Source organism: Oncorhynchus keta, chromosome 30 (assembly GCF_023373465.1).
Source record: "Oncorhynchus keta strain PuntledgeMale-10-30-2019 chromosome 30, Oket_V2, whole genome shotgun sequence".
In the NCBI taxonomy this organism is placed as follows: Eukaryota; Metazoa; Chordata; class Actinopteri; order Salmoniformes; family Salmonidae; genus Oncorhynchus; species Oncorhynchus keta.
The window spans coordinates 5,419,596-5,440,652 of record NC_068450.1 but is presented as its reverse complement, the minus strand read 5'-3'; the positions used below and the strand labels follow the sequence as shown (position 1 = coordinate 5,440,652).

Sequence of the window (21,057 nt, the reverse complement as noted above, 5' to 3'; positions counted from 1 at the left end):
AAACTCTCCCCAGTCTCTCCCAGTCTACTAAACCCTCCCCAGTCTCCCCTGCCTACTAAACCCTCCCCAGTCCCCCCCTCTCCCGCAGCCTACTAGACCCTCCCCAGTCTCCCCTGCCTACAAACCCTCCCCAGTCTCCCCCTGCCTACAAAACCCTCCCCAGTCTCCCCCTGCCTACTAAACCCTCCCCAGTCCCCCCGCCTACTAAACCCTCCCCAGTCCCCCCTCTCCCCCAGCCTACTAGACCCTCCCCAGTCTCCCCTGCCTACTAAACCCTCCCCAGTCTCCCTGCCTACTAAACCCTCCCCAGTCTCCCCTGCCTACTAAACCCTCCCCAGTCCCCCCTCTCCCCCAGCCTGCTAAACTCTCCCCAGTCTCTCCCTGCCTGCTAAACTCTCCCCAGTCTCCCCCAGCCTGCTAAACTCTCCCCAGTCTCCCCTGCCTACAAAACCCTCCCCAGTCTCCCCTGCCTACAAAACCCTCCCCAGTCTCCCCCTGCCTACAAACCCCTCCCCAGTCTCCCCTAGCCTACAAAACCCTCCCCAGTCTCCCCCTGCCTACAAAACCCTCCCCAGTCTCCCCCTGCCTACAAAACCCTCCCCAGTCTCCCCTGCCTACTAAACCCTCCCCATCCTCTCCCCTGCCTACTAAACCCTCCCCAGTCTCCCTGCCTACTAAACCCTCCCCAGTCTCCCCTGCCTACAAAACCCTCCCCAGTCTCCCCCTGCCTACTAAACCCTCCCCAGTCTCCCACTGCCTACTAAACCCTCCCCAGTCTCCCCATTTCTGCCTACTAAACCCTCCCCAGTCTCCCTGCCTACTAAACCCTTCCCAGTCTCCCCCTGTCTCCCTGCCTACTAAACTCTCCCCAGTCTCCCCCTGCCTACTAAACCCTCCCCAGTCTCCCCTGCCTACTAAACCCTCCCCAGTCTCCCCTGCCTACTAAACCCTCCCCAGTCTCCCCTGCCTACTAAACCCTCCCCAGTCTCCCCCTGCCTACTAAATCCTCCCCAGTCTCCACTCTTCTGGGAAGACGTTCCACTAGATTTTGGAACATTGCTGAGTTCATTCGGCCACAAGAGCATTAGTGTGGTCGGGCATTGATGTTGGGCGATAAGGACTGGCTCGCAGTCGTTGTTCGAATTCATCCCAAAGGTTTGATGGGGTTAAAGTCAGGGCTCTGTGCAGGCAAGTTAAGTTCTTCCTCACCGACCTCAAACCATTTCTGTATGGACTGTGCTTTGTGCACGGGGGCATTGCCATGCTGAAACAAGGGCCTTCACCAAAATGTTGCCATGAAGTTGGAAGCACAGAAAAGTCTAGAATGCCATTGTATTCTGTAGTGTTAAGATTTCCCTTGAAACCTTGAAAATGCATCCCGGGGCCTAGTCCGAACCATGAAAAATAGGCCCAGAGCATTATTCCGCCATCGAACTTTACATTCGGCACTATGCATTGGGGGCAGGTAGCGTTCTCCTGGCATCCGCCAAACCCAGATTCGTCCGTCAGACTGCCAGACGGTGAAGCGTGATTCATCACGACAGAGAACGCGTTTCCACTGCTCCAGAGTACAACATTGGCGAGCTTTACACCAACCACAGCCAACGCTTGGCATTGCACATAGTGATCTTAGGCTTGTGTGCCATGGAAACTTACAGTTGGCCGGGGCAGCTCTAGCACGGGCAGAAACTAGACGAACTGACTTGTTGGAAAGGTGGCATCCTATGACGGTGCCATGTTGAAAGCCCCTGAGAGCTCCTTTGTAAGGCCATTCCACTGCCAATGTTTGTCTATGGAGACGGCATGGATGTGTGCTGAAATAGCCAAATCCACTAATTTTAAGGGGTGTCCACATACTTCTATAGTGTTGAAATGCCTCATTTCCAAAGCAACAGTAGTTGCTTTGGAAACGAGGCATTTCAACGCTATAAAATAAAATCCAACAGACAAATATTTTGGTTGATTAGATATTGGCAGGGTGCGCTGTAAGATGTGGCTGCCATAGCAGAAGAGCGGCTCCAGAAACATTAGGATGAGAAAAGGTGCATTAACTATTGAAGACCATGTGTAGTACTATCGCTGGTTTACAGTGGAGGCCCAAATGGATCCCTCCTCCCCTGTATAGTGCACCAGTGTTACCGCTGCAGTCAATTTAGCTGACGCCGTACCACGACCAGAATCATTTCCGTCACTCCCCTAAAAAAAATATAAAATATTTATTTAGACGAGTAAATGAATAGAACATTGACAAGCCTATAGTAGAATAGTTTCTCTAGCTAGTCGGCTTGTTGTGTATTCTATGCCAGAGAAACATTCCTCTCCGGGTACATCCAAGTTACCAGAACCACAGGGAGGGGAACCGACATCCAAGTTACCAGAACCACAGGGAGGGGAACCCGCAATTAACAAGTTACCAGAACCACAGGGAGGGGAACCCGGCATCCAAATTACCAGAACCATAGGTTTATTTATATACCCTTACTATTTGTACATTGTTAAAACACTGTACAGATTTAAGTCTGAACATTGTCATAATGTGATTACTCTCCTAGCCGATGTGAATCGGAACGAAACATTTTGATAGAGATTGACTCATTTAATAAGGTTATAAGATATATATATTTTTAAAAGCTGTGAAATGATTCAACATCGCGCCGATGCACATCAGCAATCAGTCTATGGTCGCCAGGGCCGATTGAATCTGTCCGCTAGTGGCTGGTAAATGAACACTGGGTCAAACTAACGGTATGCTAAATTAAATAGTTAATAATAATAATAATATAATATATGCCATTTAGCTGACGCTTTTATCCAAAGCGACTTACAGTCATGTGTGCATACATTCTACGTATGGGTGGTCCCGGGAATCGAACCCACTACCCTGGCATTACAAGCGCCATGCTCTACCAACTGAGCCACAGAAGGACTGTTAACGGCAACAGTAACTGACATTCTGAACCAAGGCCTTTCCTCTATTGTGATTGGAGGATAAAGTGAGGCCTGTTTTTGCTGAATTTGTATTCTTTTGGCAAACGGATCCAAATGGCCCGATATGGCTTTCCTTCGTTGTAATTCCACCACAGCCAGCTTGTAAAGTCAAAGACTATAACAAGTCTCTGTATATGGACAATAGGCGGAGTACTTTAATTATGATGACAGTGGATGATGATATAAATAGTTATGTCGTCATTAGTACCATGTTCTACGTTTTGCTGTTGTCTTTGTACTTGTCTCAGCAATGTTCCCTCTAATTATTTATTTTCGGCACCGAACAAAATTTCAGGTCTGCTGAGCACAAGCTTGAATTTTGTGAAGAATTCTGTGCAACTTCCAGCACGTGTGAACACTGAGGATGTACCCTCTTTACGTTACAGCTTTAACAGTGGCCAAGTAGGCTACTGTGGCGGTTTGATCATAATGTAGACCTACCTACCAGAGTGACCAACCATCAAAAAAAACAATGCAGAAAAATGCATCCCCTAACATTTTAACATGGAAATAGCTGTTCTACCATTCAGACTACAGTAGCAGCCAGTGTGGTTTTCAATGTAGGCCTAACAAGAGACTTCTGAAGAAAAAAAAGCCGGTTTATCCTCTTGTCCTTCAGACAAGGAGGTGAGTGAAAATTGTGTGTTTGATGTAAGAAACCACTTTACAAAAAAAAAAATCCCATACCATAATGAGAGAGAAGGACAAATTACGCTACCCTCCGACTATTGCCTACTTAGGCTTGAATAAGCAGTCTCAAAATACAATGCTGCCTCTTCAAGACAAAAAAAAGTAATACCTGACATGCTTTTCAAAGCTGTCTAGAAACTTACACGTTTTATGCTACTGTAGGAAGTATATCACTCCCCTATTGCTGACATCAAATGATCTATAACTGGGCTAATAACTCACTAACTAGCAAAGGATATGAACAAAATGCGCACATGCAGCTCTCACTTTGATCTCAAAACAAGCGCATCTACTCACTACTGCTCATGCTGTAAACACAGTCCAGTTCAAAGTAAATGGCATAAACTGATATAAGGAAATGGTCTATTTGCATATAGGCCTACTGCAGCTCCGATTGATGCGTTCTGCCTACAACAAACAATGCGTTTCGGTGTGCTGCATTGAAAGTGGCTTATATTGATTTGATTCAATCACAATTGCCACGGTAAAGGGAAACATTGATAGTGTTAACAGGGAAAACTCTAGAAGTGGTCAACATTTTCTGAGTCATGATCACTTTGAGTCAAAATGCAAGCCGAGATCTAGCGCTCAGATTTTTTTTTTTTAACAAGACAAAAAAAATGTACTGTAGCAATGAGGTTTGTTCTGTAAGCTATAGGCCCAATACAATATCACCACGTACTGGCTTTGTTTGAATTTACCTGCCAATGCATTGCTGTTCGGGACATTTACAAAAAATTATATTTCAAAATTTGAGGTAGGCTATATGATCACACCGGTAATAGATTAATTGTATTACATGTGAAGCACAGCTGAGCATTTCAATGATTTACTATCATACTTCGATTTACCTGGATTGATGGTGCCTGCATCTGATTGGTCAGTCTCGGGTGGGGGGTGGGGGCGGGGGGAGCAGCTGACTGAGGGTCCACCACTCAACATCCCTCCCTCCCTTTCCTCCACTGACCAAAACAGGACACACAGTCTATCTGATGGGGAGACTCCAGTCACACTGAGTTATGCTGCTAATATCGCAGGCCAATAGATACACTTTCCTACTCATTCATTACTGCTAAAGTGATTGTAGCACTGAGTGGAAATAGGAAGAATGTACATTTCATGACTTAAAAAACAAAAAAAAAAAAAAGTTTTGACAGTGCCGAGTGCCGAGTAAGAACTTAAACTCACTCAAAAACAGCAGCTCTTTGCTGTCATCGTTGACAGTCTCGCTCTAGACATGGCTTTAAACATTTTGAAATCTCACAGTATCAACTTCGCTGAAGTTTTATTTTATGCCCGCTACGTTACTGCAGAAACTGTCATCAGAGTCATCTGATTGGCCAACGGTTGAGGCCTGGATTGTACCTTCAGACACATGAAAATGGTTTGAAACGGCAACAGTTGGCATGGCAACTGAATCTTGTGCACCAATCAGCAAGAGCCTGGAAATACTCCGGAGAAGGAGATCAACCGGTTGGTGACCTCCAGAAAGTGGAGTGAAGTTTAATCTTGTTGAGTCTCATTGGCTGATATTTCTGTGGCTACTGCAAACGCAGCTTAGAGGGAACATTGATCCTCAGTACTACATTTCTCCATTTTCTTTTTACTCTGTTTCTCTCCCCCCCCCCCTTTTCCATTTGTTTTGTGTCTAATTTCTTTAAGAGGATGCTCCTCTTGTGGTCATAAGCCTAAGGCTTATAGGGTTCTTGTCTAGGGGCTTGAGAGGTGTCAGCACTGAACAGTCTTCATTTCTTACCTGGACCACACCCATCTGCAGTTGAAGGTGTGTTTAGGATGCTAAAGGAGCGTTACGGGTACAGGGGGGTGTGGTAGGATGGCATCAGGGACAACACCCCCTTTTCTAAGGAAAGGGGGAGGCTTTTCGCAGGACATATATTAAAATGGTACAGCTACACGGATAGATGTCACTCAGAGACTCTGCTGGTATTGGTAAGTCTGGATACATTCAGGGTGTCTGAGATGTTGATTATGATGGGACTTTTTGGTATTAAGGCCTATTTCATGGTAAGGATCAACAAAACTTCATTATGGTAAGTGGTGAAATAAGTATAGCTAGTTGATCATTGTAATGGCTTATAGCAGATTATTTAAAAAAAAGACTACCTGGCTAAAAGGAATATAATATCTTATTGTTTATTCGAAACTCACTGTATAATTACAGATGAGGTTGTCTGGAAAAGGGATTGGAAGTGAGACATCTCTGTCATGGGCAACAATAAAATAAAATAAAATAGAATAGTTTATCAGAATGTGGAAACTGTAGATCGTTTTAAAATATGCTATTTGACAACATATTTGGCTCATTAACCTATAAAAATGGTACAAATAATGACGATCCACCTCCTTTGAAATTATACCTATTAATCAATGGAACTCAAAGCAACAGGATATTGTACCTTTTTTAAATACACAACCCCCCCCAGTGGATCGTAAAGGAAATCCCCCATCATGCACTTGGGGAAATAATAAAGATGGTGGAAACATTAGAACTAGCGGCTGCATGTAGGCTGAAAAAAACGACCTCGTGAGACAGACATCGAGGCTTAATCAAGTGAGCGGACTTGACTACTGTAATTGTATCATCCGGCGCCAACAGTAAAATAAATACAAGTGTTGGAGGTGGAAGAACGCGGTCTGACCATCAAATAATCAGCATCCACATAACTCTGACAGCATTTCCACGTGGGCGAGGTTATTGGACATTTAATCAAAGCATATATACATCTCCCAACAGGGCTGTTTTGTAGGACTCATTTTAGATGTGACTTATTTGATCCATTCCTGAACCTTTTGACCTGAAATGAGCTACACAGTGGCAATACAAAATGCAGTGATCTAGTGATTCTCTTCGTAGCAAAATCTGCAGAGCTGAGATGGTTGTATGCCACACTACATATACACATATATACACACACACACACACACACACACACACACATATATATATATATTTATCTATGATTCACCAAATAAAACTGAAAGGGGAAGCACAGTCCTTTAAGCATAAGTTCTCTTTTGAGTCTCCTCCATTTCCACTAACTTAACTGTAAGGAATCTTCCCCTAATAATAATAATAAGTGTAAAACGAACAGCCGTACAGAAAAACTTATGTGAGAGAAATTGCAGAGTAACTTCTTGATGCAATGAAAGCCTTTAGGCTAGGGAGAAAAACTACAGGGCTGGATGGCATTCCAGTTGAGGTATGGGAGTTGGTGGAGTTGTCACATTTGAAGTTCACAAACACATAGAAATGTTTGCTCCATCTAAAATTACACCCAACTGACTGCAGCATTATCACACACAAAACAAACAAACAGAGGAGACAAGTAGAATGGGGAGAAGGTACCTAACTTGTTTACCCTTTAAGATGGGCAAAAATAAATCGCCACAAATAGAATGTTACACGTGTGGCATACAACCATCTCAGCTCTGCAGATTTTTGCTACGAAGAGAATCACTAGATCACTGCATTTTGTATTGCCACTGTGTAGCTCGTTTCTGGTCACAGGTTCAAGAATGGATCAAATAAGTCACATCTAAAATTAGTCCCACAAAACAGCCCTATTGGGAGATTTGGACTATAGTCAAACAACAAAATAATACTATTTACCATTAACTTACAATATGTAGATACGATGTGATTAGACAGGTTCAGAATTTATGTGAAACATAAAGGGAGAGGTGGGATGGACAGAGTAGCTGAGGGGTGGGGTTTACAGAGAGAGGTGGGATGGACAGGGTAGCTGAGGGGTGGGGTTTACAGAGAGAGGTGGGATGGACAGGGTAGCTGAGGGGTGGGGTTTACAGAGAGAGGTGGGATGGACAGGGTAGCTGAGGGGTGGGGTTTACAGAGAGAGGTGGGATGGACAGGGTAGCTGAGGGGTGGGGTTTACAGAGAGAGGTGGGATGGACAGGGTAGCTGAGGGGTGGGGTTTACAGAGAGAGGTGGGATGGACAGAGTAGCTGAGGGGTGGGGTTTACAGAGAGAGGTGGGATGGACAGGGTAGCTGAGGGGTGGGGTTTACAGAGAGAGGTGGGATGGACAGGGTAGCTGAGGGGTGGGGTTTACAGAGAGAGGTGGGATGGACAGGGTAGCTGAGGGGTGGGGTTTACAGAGAGAGGTGGGATGGACAGAGTAGCTGAGGGGTGGGGTTTACAGGGAGAGGTGGGATGGACAGGGTAGCTGAGGGGTGGGGTTTACAGAGAGAGGTGGGATGGACAGGGTAGCTGAGGGGTGGGGTTTACAGAGAGGTGGGATGGACAGGGTAGCTGAGGGGTGGGGTTTACAGAGAGAGGTGGGATGGACAGAGTAGCTGAGGGGTGGGGTTTACAGGGAGAGGTGGGATGGACAGGGTAGCTGAGGGGTGGGGTTTACAGAGAGAGGTGGGATGGACAGGGCAGCTGAGGGGTGGGGTTTACAGAGAGAGGTGGGATGGACAGAGTAGCTGAGGGGTGGGGTTTACAGAGAGAGGTGGGATGGACAGAGTAGCTGAGGGGTGGGGTTTACATGGAGAGGTGGGCTGGACAGAGTAGCTGAGGGGTGGGGTTTACAGAGAGAGGTGGGATGGACAGGGTAGCTGAGGGGTGGGGTTTACAGAGAGAGGTGGGATGGACAGAGTAGCTGAGGGGTGGGGTTTACAGAGAGAGGTGGGATGGACAGAGTAGCTGAGGGGTGGGGTTTACAGAGAGAGGTAGGATGGACAGGGTAGCTGAGGGGTGGGGTTTACAGAGAGAAGTGGGATGGAGAGAGTAGCTGAGGGGTGGGGTTTACAGAGAGAGGTGGGATGGACAGAGTAGCTGAGGGGTGGGGTTTACATGGAGAGGTGGGCTGGACAGAGTAGCTGAGGGGTGGGGTTTACAGAGAGAGGTGGGATGGACAGGGTAGCTGAGGGGTGGGGTTTACAGAGAGAGGTGGGATGGACAGAGTAGCTGAGGGGTGGGGTTTACAGAGAGAGGTGGGATGGACAGAGTAGCTGAGGGGTGGGGTTTACAGAGAGAGGTAGGATGGACAGGGTAGCTGAGGGGTGGGGTTTACAGAGAGAAGTGGGATGGAGAGAGTAGCTGAGGGGTGGGCAGCCTCCACTCTTCTGGGAAGGCTTTCCACTAGATGTTGGAACATTGCTTGTGTGCTGCTGCTCTGCCATGGAAACCCATTTCATGAATCTTCCGACGAACAGCTATTGTGCTGACGTTGCTTCCATAGGCAGATTGGAACTCTGTAGTGAGTGTTGCAACCGAGGACAGACGTTTCCACTTCACGATAACTGCACTTACAGTTGACCGGGGGCAGCTCTAGCAGGGCACAAATGTGGTGAACTGACTTGTTGGAAAAGTGGCATCCTTGAAAGTTTCAAGTTCTTCAGTGAGGCCATTCTATTGTCAATGTTTTGTCTATGGAGATTGCATGGCTGTGTGGTCGATTTAATTAAACCTGTCAGCAACAGATGTGGCTGAAATATCAGAATCCACCCGTTTTGAAGAGGTGTCCACATACTTTTGTATTTATGAAAATATCAGAATTACTTAAATTTTTGCTATGTAACTACTGTGAACAAAACATGTATGCAGAATTTAACAAAATAAAAAGCTGTGTCATCCAGGTGGATGAGCCAATAGAAACTGTACATAGCTGACAACATTTTGAATGTCTATACTTTTGAAACATTAGACTGAAATGTACATTTTGGTTTGTTTACTTTATTATTTCAATGTATGTTTATCTTGCCAAAGCAAGTATGTTACCAACGCCATTACCAATGCCAAAAAACACCCTTCTAATTGAATTGAGAGAGGGCGAGCGAGCGAGCATGAGAGAGAACTAATGAGTGAGCGAGAGAAAGAGGGATGGCGGGGGGCGTTCAAGAAAGAGGGTGATGCAAAAAGGGCCCGCTTTAAAACTAAATATATCTGTCTGAATATCACTGTGGCACTCAGAACACAACCCACCGGTTGGTGGACAGCGGGGGAAAGAGGTAATTTTGTTCCTGTGCCGGTCTCAGTCTGTCAATAAGTTGTAGGTAGATGGAGATCAAACTGTTGAGACAATGAATCCCTGTCCCCTGAGGCACCACTTAACCTTGTCAGGCAGGGGGAGGTTGGGGAAAGCAAAGGGAGGCTTAAAGTGGGCTCCGCAGCTGTGACCAGCCATACTGATAAGACAAAGTGTTTGTCTTTCTGTCGTCTGACGGCTCAATCCACAACGCCATGGCTGAGGCCCAAATGGCAACCTATTGTCAATACAGTGCACTTGTCCTTACGGGCCCTGGTCAAAAGTAGGGCACTAAATAGGGAATAGGGCACCAAATGGGACCACAACATCAGATTGATGCTGCAGCCGCTTCCAGAAAGCTTAAGCCTGTTGACATAAAGGCCTTTGCAGACTGTATGATTTTAGCCGTACTTATGCCAGGGTTTTACCGTCCCAGACAGCTCTTTCAGTGCGACAGGGTCTAGAGGTCTGCCGGTGAAATACCTCTGCGTTTGGTTGTAGGCTCTGGCAAAGTTCTAGTGGTGTCGTCGAGACGTCGAGTCTTTATCGTGTTCTGAGCCGATCCCGGTGACTGACCAATAGGAACACGGACGGCACTGAGTACACACTCAAACAATACGATGAAGTCAGATTACTATAATAGTTTGATTTTAAATGTTTACATGCTGTGCAACAACAACAACAACAACAACTTCCCTTGATGATCTTTTCATCTGAAAATCAAAGCTTCCTGAAAAATGCAGAAAAATCACCAAATGAAATAATATAAACTGTTGGTGCTCAGAGTGATGTATAAACTGTTGGTGCTCAGAGTGATGTATAAACTGTTGGTGCTCAGAGTGATGTATAAACTGTTGGTGCTCAGAGTGATGTATAAACTGTTGGTGCTCAGAGTGATGTATAAACTGTTGGTGCTCAGAGTGATGTATAAACTGTTGGTGCTCAGTGATGTATAAACTGTTGGTGCTCAGTGATGTATAAACTGTTGGTGCTCAGAGTGATGTATAAACTGTTGGTGCTCAGAGTGATGTATAAACTGTTGGTGCTCAGAGTGATGTATAAACTGTTGGTGCTCAGAGTGATGTATAAACTGTTGGTGCTCAGAGTGATGTATAAACTGTTGGTGCTCAGTGATGTGATGATGTATAAACTGTTGGTGCTCAGAGTGATGTATAAACTGTTGGTGCTCAGAGTGATGTATAAACTGTTGATGCTCAGAGTGATGTATAAACTGTTGGTGCTCAGAGTGATGTATAAACTGTTGGTGCTCAGAGTGATGTATAAACTGTTGGTGCTCAGAGTGATGTATAAACTGTTGGTGCTCAGAGTGATGTATAAACTGTTGGTGCTCAGAGTGATGTATAAACTGTTGGTGCTCAGAGTGATGTATAAACTGTTGGTGCTCAGAGTGATGTATAAACTGTTGGTGCTCAGAGTGATGTATAAACTGTTGGTGCTCAGAGTGATGTATAAACTGTTGGTGCTCAGAGTGATGTATAAACTGTTGGTGCTCAGAGTGATGTATAAACTGTTGGTGCTCAGAGTGATGTATAAACTGTTGGTGCTCAGATCCACCGCTGCGGTAGACGTCAAGCGATACGCAGAATGTGACCGTTGGTGCTCAGAACTGAAGCAAAAAATTAAAAATAAAAAAAATGACCAGGTTGATCAAGATTTAAATGGTTTAACATCACACAGTGTGACATTTAATAATCGTAAAAGACCGAATCCGACAAGCAGTCTGCAAAGGCGTGTGGGTGTGCGTGTATATATAGAGAGGACTATGTCGGTGTAATGTTCAGCTAGGCTATACCATGGCAAATACCTTTTTGAATGAATTACAACACACACACACACACACACACTGCAGCTTTATACAGCGCTGCAACCCAGCAGCATAACAGGGGATTTGTTTAGACTGGGTGCTAGCTACTGGCCTATCATCTATTGTTCTGTTCCCAACATACACCGAGTATATCAAACATCAGGAACACCTTCCTAATATTGAATTGCACCCCCCTTTCGCCCTCGGAACAGCTTAAATTCTTCGGGGCGTCGACTCTACAATGTGTCAAAAGTGTTCCACAGGGATGCTGGCCCATGTTGACTCCAGTGCTTCCCACAAGTTGTGTGAAGTTGGCTGGATGTCCTTTTGGGTGGTGGACCATTCATGATACACACGAGAAAATGTTGAGCGTGAAAAAACCCAGCAGCGTTGCAGTTCTTCACACAAACCGGTGAGCCTGGAACCTACTACCATATACCCTGTTTAAAGGCACTTCAATCTTTTGTCCCGCCCGTTCACCCACCGAATGGCACAATGTTTTGTATAGTCAGTGTAAAAAAAAACCAACAACAACGACGAGGGAGTTTTAAAAATAAAATGTTCCAAGATGAACCATGCAGCTGGAACATGAATTGAGATGTGATGTGTTTCTTTCCAAAAAAGGGTTACGGTTGAGATTTGGGGGGCAAGCTGATCCTAGCTCCTTCTACCTTGGGCACAGCAGCCTAGAACACAGAGGAACCAGACAGGGGCCTAGAACACAGAGGAACCAGACAGGGGCCTAGAACACAGAGAAACCAGACAGGGGCCTAGAACACAGAGAAACCAGACAGGGGCCTAGAACACAGAGGAACCAGACAGGGGCCTAGAACACAGAGGAACCAGACAGGGGCCTAGAACACAGAGGAACCAGACAGGGGCCTAGAACACAGAGGAACCAGACAGGGGCCTAGAACACAGAGGAACCAGACAGGGGCCTAGAACACAGAGGAACCAGACAGGGGCCTAGAACACAGAGGAACCAGACAGGGGACTAGAACACAGAGGAACCAGACAGGGGACTAGAACACAGAGGAACCAGACAGGGGCCTAGAACACAGAGGAACCAGACAGGGGCCTAGAGCACTGAGGAACCAGACAGGGGCCTAGAACACAGAGGAACCAGACAGGGGCCTAGAACACAGAGGAACCAGACAGGGGACTAGAACACAGAGGAACCAGACAGGGGACTAGAACACAGAGGAACCAGACAGGGGACTAGAACACAGAGGAACCAGACAGGGGCCTAGAACACAGAGGAACCAGACAGGGGACTAGAACACAGAGGAACCAGACAGGGGCCTAGAACACAGAGGAACCAGACAGGGGCCTAGAACACAGAGGAACCAGACAGGGGCCTAGAACACAGAGGAACCAGACAGGGGCCTAGAGCACTGAGGAACCAGACAGGGGCCTAGAACACAGAGGAACCAGACAGGGGCCTAGAACACAGAGGAACCAGACAGGGGCCTAGAACACAGAGGAACCAGACAGGGGCCTAGAACACAGAGGAACCAGACAGGGGCCTAGAACACAGAGGAACCAGACAGGGGCCTAGAACACAGAGGAACCAGACAGGGGCCTAGAACACAGAGGAACCAGACAGGGGCCTAGAACACAGAGGAACCAGACAGGGGCCTAGAACACAGAGGAACCAGACAGGGGCCTAGAACACAGAGGAACCAGACAGGGGCCTAGAACACAGAGGAACCAGACAGGGGCCTAGAACACAGAGGAACCAGACAGGGGCCTAGAACACAGAGGAACCAGACAGGGGCCTAGAACACAGAGGAACCAGACAGGGGCCTAGAACACAGAGGAACCAGACAGGGGCCTAGAACACAGAGGAACCAGACAGGGGCCTAGAACACAGAGGAACCTAGAACACAGAGGAACCAGACAGGGGCCTAGAACACGGAGGAACCAGACAGGGGCCTAGAACACAGAGGAACCAGACAGGGGCCTAGAACACAGAGGAACCAGACAGGGGCCTAGAACACAGAGGAACCAGACAGGGGCCTAGAACACAGAGGAACCAGACAGGGGCCTAGAACACAGAGGAACCAGACAGGGGCCTAGAACACGGAGGAACCAGACAGGGGCCTAGAACACGGAGGAACCAGACAGGGGCCTAGAACACGGAGGAACCAGACAGGGGCCTAGAACACAGAGGAACCAGACAGGGGCCTAGAACACAGAGGAACCAGACAGGGGCCTAGAACACTGAGGAACCAGACAGGGGCCTAGAACACAGAGGAACCAGACAGGGGCCTAGAACACAGAGGAACCAGACAGGGGCCTAGAACACAGAGGAACCAGACAGGGGACTAGAACACAGAGGAACCAGACAGGGGACTAGAACACAGAGGAACCAGACAGGGGCCTAGAACACAGAGGAACCAGACAGGGGCCTAGAACACAGAGGAACCAGACAGGGGCCTAGAACACAGAGGAACCAGACAGGGGCCTAGAACAGAGGAACCTAGAACACAGAGGAACCAGACAGGGGCCTAGAACTCGGAGGAACCAGACAGGGGCCTAGAACACGGAGGAACCAGACAACCACATAGCCAAGCTCTAGGGTTTTCTATTCGGAGTTAGCATTTATACTGAACAACAACAAAAACACAACATGTAAAATGTTGGTCCCAAGTTTCATGAGCTGAAATAAAATTATACATTTTCCATATGCACATTCATTTCTCTCAAATTGTATTCACATATTTGTTTAGTGAACTTTTCTCTTTTGTCAAGATAATCCATCCACTTGACCAGGTGTGGCATATCAAGAAGCTGATTAAACAGCATGATCATTACACAGGTAATATATAATATATGCCATTTAGCAGACGCTTTTATCCAAAGCGACTTACAGTCATGTGTGCATACATTCTACGTATGGGTGGTCCCGGGAATCGAACCCACTACCCTGGCGTTACAAGCGCCATGCTCTACCAACTGAGCTACAGAAGGACCAGGTGCACCTTGTGCTCCGGACATAAGGACAATCTAGACCTCCCGGGTGCATCGCAGTGCTAGAGGCCTCACTACAGACCCGGGGTCAATCCCGCGCTGTGTCACAGCCGGCCGCGACCTGGAGACCCATGAGGCCATAGGGTCTGGCCCAACGTCGTCCGGATTAGGGAAGAATTTGGCCGGCCGAGATGTCCTTCTCACATCGCACTCTAGCGACACCTTGTGGCGGGTCGAACGCATGCACGCTGACACGAGTCGCCAGTTGTACGGTGTTCACTCCGACACATTGGTACGGCTGGCTTCTGGGTTTAGCGAGCAGTGTGTCAAGAAGCAGTGCAGCTTGGCGGGGTCGTGTTTCGGAGGGCGCGTGGCTCTCGACCTTCGCCTCTCCCGAACGCACAGAGGTCCCGTAACGAGATGCTGAAGCTCATTGTCGTGCCATTCATCTGCCGTCAATCCTCATGTTTCAGCACGATAACCCCTTGACCCCATGTCTCAAGGATCTGGACACAATTCCTGGAAGATAAAAATGCCCCAGTTCTTCCATTGGCCTTATTGTTACACGTTGAGCATGTTTGGGATGCTCTGGATGGACGTGTACAACAGCATGCTCCAGTTCCCACCATCGTCCAGAAACTTCACAGCCACTGAAGAGTGGGACAACACTTCACAATCAACATCCCGATCAACTCTATGCGAAAGAGACGCTGCAGGAGGCAAACGGTGGTCACACTAGAAACTCACTGGTTTTCTGATCCACGTCGCTACCTTTAAGGTATCTGTGACTAACAGATGCATATCTGTATTCCCAATTTAACTTATTTCCTTATTTGAACTGTACCTTGAAGTTGTTGCATTTATATTTGAGTCCAGTGTAGTAATGTCCCCATCCTCCATCACTAACTTCAACACATGATATTTTCTGTAGACAAATTAACTCCAGTATTTGAAGAAAACATCCAAGATGTTTGGTGTAATTTTAGGTAACGTACCTCGATGAGCTTGTTGGCGTGCTCGCGGAATACTTGGGCGTATTCCTTCACCTCCTTCTCGTTCCCGTTCTTTGCTGCTTCGATCAAAACCAGCAGAGGAACGTTGGTCTCCAGGAACGAGTCAGAAACATGATCCATGACCGCCTTACGCAGCTACACAGGAGGAGAGAGTCAGAGCGAGAAAGGGGAGTCAGACAGCAGGACAGTTATATTAGGTGTACCTGAGAACAGAAAGCCTCTGGTAGAGAAACTAAATATTTTGTAAAACCAACCTGTCTCTGGAGGTCTCTGGAGAAGGACTGGGAGGACGGAGAGAGAACGAGAACAAGGGAAGAAAGGGAGAAAGGGAGGAAAGGAAGAGAGGGGGAGTTGGACCAACCTGTCAGCGGAGGTCTTTGGAGAAGAAATGGAAGTTGTACCAACCTGTCTGCGAAGGTCCCTAGTCTTCTTGGTCATCCTGTCGATGGCAGTGTTCAGAGCATCACTCCTGTCCTTCTTGCCAGCCTGGAGAGAAAGAGAGAAGGTTAGAGAGGCCTACTGACTGGTAATGACTATTTACACAGAGAGAGAGAAAGGGAAAGAGGTGGCTGAAAGTCACTGAGGAATGAATCACAGGCCTGTACAAGACAGTGATATGAGATGGACCATAGATACAGATATAGTGTAAGATAGACAACAGTACAGATTTCTTCACATCTCCCCCTCGTTCTCCCCCTCGTTCTCCCCCTCTCTCCCCCCCTCGTTCTCCCCCGTTCTCCCCATCTCTCCCCCTCGTTCTCCCCATCTCCCCTCTTTCTCCCCATCTCCCCTCGTCCCCATCTCCCCATCCCCATCTCCCCCCTCGTTCTCCCCATCTCCCCTCGTTCTCCCCATCTCCCTCTTTCTCCCCCTCGTTCTCCCCCTCGTTCTCCCCCTCCCTCCCCCTCGTTCTCCCCCTCGTTCTCCCCCTCGTTCTCTCCCCATCTCCCTCGTTCTCCCCATCTCCCCCTCGTTCTCCCCATCTCCCCTCGTTCTCCCCATCTCCCTCTCCTCCCCATCTCCCTCTTTCTCCCCATCTCCCTCTTTCTCCCCATCTCCCTCTTTCTCCCCATCTCCCTCTTTCTCCCACTCATTGAGTTTCTCCTGAGGGACTCCCTGAGGAAGGATATCAACTAAAAGGTAATAACGTGTCTTCACGTGTCTTCATATTGATTCCTGCGCCAAGCCTAGATGTTCCGTAGGTTTTAATTGGCCGAACAATCACCTTGCACGGGAACGCTCTAGTTATTTCCCTGTTCTGGTCTATCTAAGGGTGTTGAAGAGGTTCAGATCAGGATGAGCGAACACGGCACCGGAGAAACTCCTGGTAATAGCCGTCATACCAACAGAGACTGAAGGAATCTCTCTCGTTCCCTCTTTCTCACACTGTGAATGAGTGTCAAATGGAGAAATGGCACCCTATTCCCTTTTGAAGTGCACTACTTTTAACCAGACCCTATGGCCAATGGCACCTTGCTCTCTTTGAAGTGCCCTTTCTTTTGATCAGGGCCCATAGGGTAGTAGTGCAGTAAAATAAGGGTCGCCATTTGGGATGCAGATAGAGTGTAACCTTGGTTAACAGATGAGAATGAGAGCAGACCGCCAAGCTAGGTGACGTCACAAACCAGTCCTGCTCTACCACGGTGTGAGAAAATATATACCTCAAAATGTTGTGTGATATGGAAAAACTAAAATGCAGCCTGACTGCAGAGAGATGCCCCACATAGGGCCCATAGGCCTCCGGTCAAAAGTAGTGCACTAGGTAGGGAATAGGGTGCCATTTGGGACTCATACAGGGGGGTTCAAGTCCTCATTAAAAGATAAGGTCGTAGTACTAGACAGTGACAGGCTACAGGAGAGGAGCAGGATTTTAATAGAACTCAATAAATACACTGAACTGATGTGCTTGTCATCAGCATACACTAACATTGCAGACATTCACACGCTACGCTAAAAATTAACAGGTTAGCAAACAGGCTACACAGCCAAATCAGATGCTAATATTAACAGGCTGGCTAAAACAACACTAAGGTAACTTGGTAGGATAGATGGAGAGACTGGTGGGAGAGATGGAGAGACTGGTGGGATAGATGGAGAGGCTGGTGGGAGAGATGGAGAGACTGGTGGGAGAGATGGAGAGACTGGTGGGAGAGATGGAGAGACTGGTGGGATAGATGGAGAGACTGGTGGGATAGATGGAGAGACTGGTGGGATAGATGGAGAGACTGGTGGGATAGATGGAGAGACTGGTGGGATAGATGGAGAGGCTGGTGGGATAGATGGAGAGACTGGTGGGATAGATGGAGAGACTGGTGGGATAGATGGAGAGACTGGTGGGAGAGATGGAGAGACTGGTGGGATAGATGGAGAGACTGGTGGGAGAGATGGAGAGACTGGTGGGAGAGATGGAGAGACTGGTGGGATAGATGGAGAGGCTGGTGGGATAGATGGAGAGACTGGTGGGATAGATGGAGAGGCTGGTGGGATAGATGGAGAGACTGGTGGGATAGATGGAGAGGCTGGTGGGATAGATGGAGAGACTGGTGGGATAGATGGAGAGGCTGGTGGGATAGATGGAGAGACTGGTGGGATAGATGGAGAGGCTGGTGGGATAGATGGAGAGGCTGGTGGGATAGATGGAGATGGAGAGACTGGTGGGATAGATGGAGAGACTGGTGGGATAGATGGAGAGGCTGGTGGGATAGATGGAGAGACTGGTGGGATAGATGGAGAGGCTGGTGGGATAGATGGAGAGGCTGGTGGGATAGATGGAGAGGCTGGTGGGATAGATGGAGAGGCTGGTGGGATAGATGGAGATGGAGAGGCTGGTGGGATAGATGGAGAGGCTGGTAGGATAGATGGAGAGGCTGGTGGGATAGATGGAGAGGCTGGTGGGATAGATGGAGAGACTGGTGGGATAGATGGAGATGGAGAGACTGGTGGGAGAGATGGAGAGACTGGTGGGATAGATGGAGAGGCTGGTGGGATAGATGGAGAGACTGGTGGGATAGATGGAGAGACTGGTGGGATAGATGGAGAGACTGGTGGGATAGATGGAGAGACTGGTGGGATAGATGGAGAGGCTGGTGGGATAGATGGAGATGGAGAGGCTGGTGGGATAGATGGAGATGGAGAGACTGGTGGGATAGATGGAGAGACTGGTGGGATAGATGGAGAGACTGGTGGGAGAGATGGAGAGACTGGTGGGAGAGATGGAGAGACTGGTGGGAGAGATGGAGAGACTGGTGGGAGAGATGGAGAGACTGGTGGGAGAGATGGAGAGACTGGTGGGAGAGATGGAGAGACTGGTGGGAGAGATGGAGAGACTGGTGGGATAGATGGAGAGACTGGTGGGATAGATGGAGAGACTGGTGGGATAGATGGAGAGACTGGTGGGAGAGATGGAGAGACTGGTGGGATAGATGGAGAGGCTGGTGGGATAGATGGAGAGGCTGGTGGGAGAGATGGAGAGGCTGGTGGGATAGATGGAGAGACTGGTGGGATAGATGGAGAGGCTGGTGGGAGAGATGGAGAGGCTGGTGGGATAGATGGAGAGACTGGTGGGATAGATGGAGAGACTGGTGGGATAGATGGAGAGACTGGTGGGATAGATGGAGAGACTGGTGGGATAGATGGAGAGACTGGTGGGAGAGATGGAGAGACTGGTGGGATAGATGGAGAGGCTGGTGGGATAGATGGAGAGACTGGTGGGATAGATGGAGAGACTGGTGGGATAGATGGAGAGACTGGTGGGATAGATGGAGAGGCTGGTGGGATAGATGGAGATGGAGAGACTGGTGGGATAGATGGAGAGGCTGGTGGGATAGATGGAGATGGAGAGACTGGTGGGATAGATGGAGAGGCTGGTGGGATAGATGGAGATGGAGAGACTGGTGGGATAGATGGAGAGACTGGTGGGATAGATGGAGAGACTGGTGGGATAGATGGAGATGGAGAGACTGGTGGGATAGATGGAGAGGCTGGTGGGATAGATGGAGATGGAGAGACTGGTGGGATAGATGGAGATGGAGAGGCTGGTGGGAGAGATGGAGAGACTGGTGGGATAGATGGAGAGGCTGGTGGGATAGATGGAGAGGCTGGTGGGATAGATGGAGAGACTGGTGGGAGAGATGGAGAGACTGGTGGGATAGATGGAGAGACTGGTGGGATAGATGGAGAGGCTGGTGGGATAGATGGAGATGGAGAGACTGGTGGGATAAATGGAGATGCTGGTGGGATAGATGGAGATGGAGAGACTGGTGGGAGAGATGGAGAGACTGGTGGGATAGATGGAGAGACTGGTGGGAGAGATGGAGAGACTGGTGGGAGAGATGGAGAGACTGGTGGGAGAGATGGAGAGGCTGGTGGGATAGATGGAGAGGCTGGTGGGATAAATGGAGAGGCTGGTGGGATAGATGGAGATGGAGAGACTGGTGGGATAGATGGAGATGGAGAGACTGGTGGGATAGATGGAGAGACTGGTGGGATAGATGGAGAGACTGGTGGGATAGATGGAGAGGCTGGTGGGATAGATGGAGAGACTGGTGGGATAGATGGAGAGACTGGTGGGATAGATGGAGAGGCTGGTGGGATAGATGGAGAGACTGGTGGGATAGATGGAGAGGCTGGTGGGATAGATGGAGAGACTGGTGGGATAGATGGAGATGGAGAGACTGGTGGGATAGATGGAGATGGAGAGACTGGTGGGATAGATGGAGAGACTGGTGGGATAGATGGAGAGACTGGTGGGATAGATGGAGAGACTGGTGGATAGATGGAGAGGCTGGTGGGATAGATGGAGAGACTGGTGGGATAGATGGAGAGACTGGTGGGATAGATGGAGAGACTGGTGGGATAGATGGAGAGACTGGTGGGATAGATGGAGAGACTGGTGGGATAGATGGAGAGGCTGGTGGGATAGATGGAGATGGAGAGACTGGTGGGATAGATGGAGAGACTGGTGGGATAGATGGAGAGACTGGTGGGATAGATGGAGATGGAGAGACTGGTGGGATAGATGGAGAGACTGGTGGGATAGATGGAGAGACTGGTGGGATAGATGGAGAGACTGGTGGGATAGATGGAGATGGAGAGGCTGGTGGGATAGATGGAGATGGAGAGACTGGTGGGATAGATGGAGAGACTGGTGGGATAAATGGAGAGACTGGTGGGATAAATGGAGAGGCTGGTGGGATAAATGGAGAGACTGGTGGGATAGATGGAGAGGCTGGTGGGATAGATGGAGAGACTGGTGGGAGAGATGGAGAGACTGGTGGGAGAGATGGAGAGGCTGGTGGGATAGATGGAGAGACTGGTGGGATAGATGGAGAGACTGGTGGGATAGATGGAGAGACTGGTGGGATAGATGGAGAGACTGGTGGGATAGATGGAGAGACTGGTGGGATAGATGGAGATGGAGAGACTGGTGGGATAGATGGAGATGGAGAGACTGGTGGGATAGATGGAGATGGAGAGACTGGTGGGATAGATGGAGAGGCTGGTGGGATAGATGGAGAGGCTGGTGGGATAGATGGAGAGGCTGGTGGGATAGATGGAGA

At 48.5% G+C, this 21,057-nt stretch overlaps 1 protein-coding gene across 1 annotated transcript in view; it reads right to left on the bottom strand.

The window, feature by feature from the left end:
* The window catches only part of LOC118363913 (catenin alpha-1), a 263,089-nt gene that overhangs the window by 99,847 nt on the left and 142,185 nt on the right, over positions 1–21,057 (bottom strand). The window contains exons 9-10 of the mRNA XM_052487347.1: positions 15,905–15,985; positions 15,482–15,634 (exon numbers count right to left, since the gene is read on the bottom strand). Of these exons, the coding sequence (XP_052343307.1) occupies positions 15,482–15,634; positions 15,905–15,985 (234 nt within the window). The remainder of the gene's footprint in view (positions 1–15,481; positions 15,635–15,904; positions 15,986–21,057) is intronic.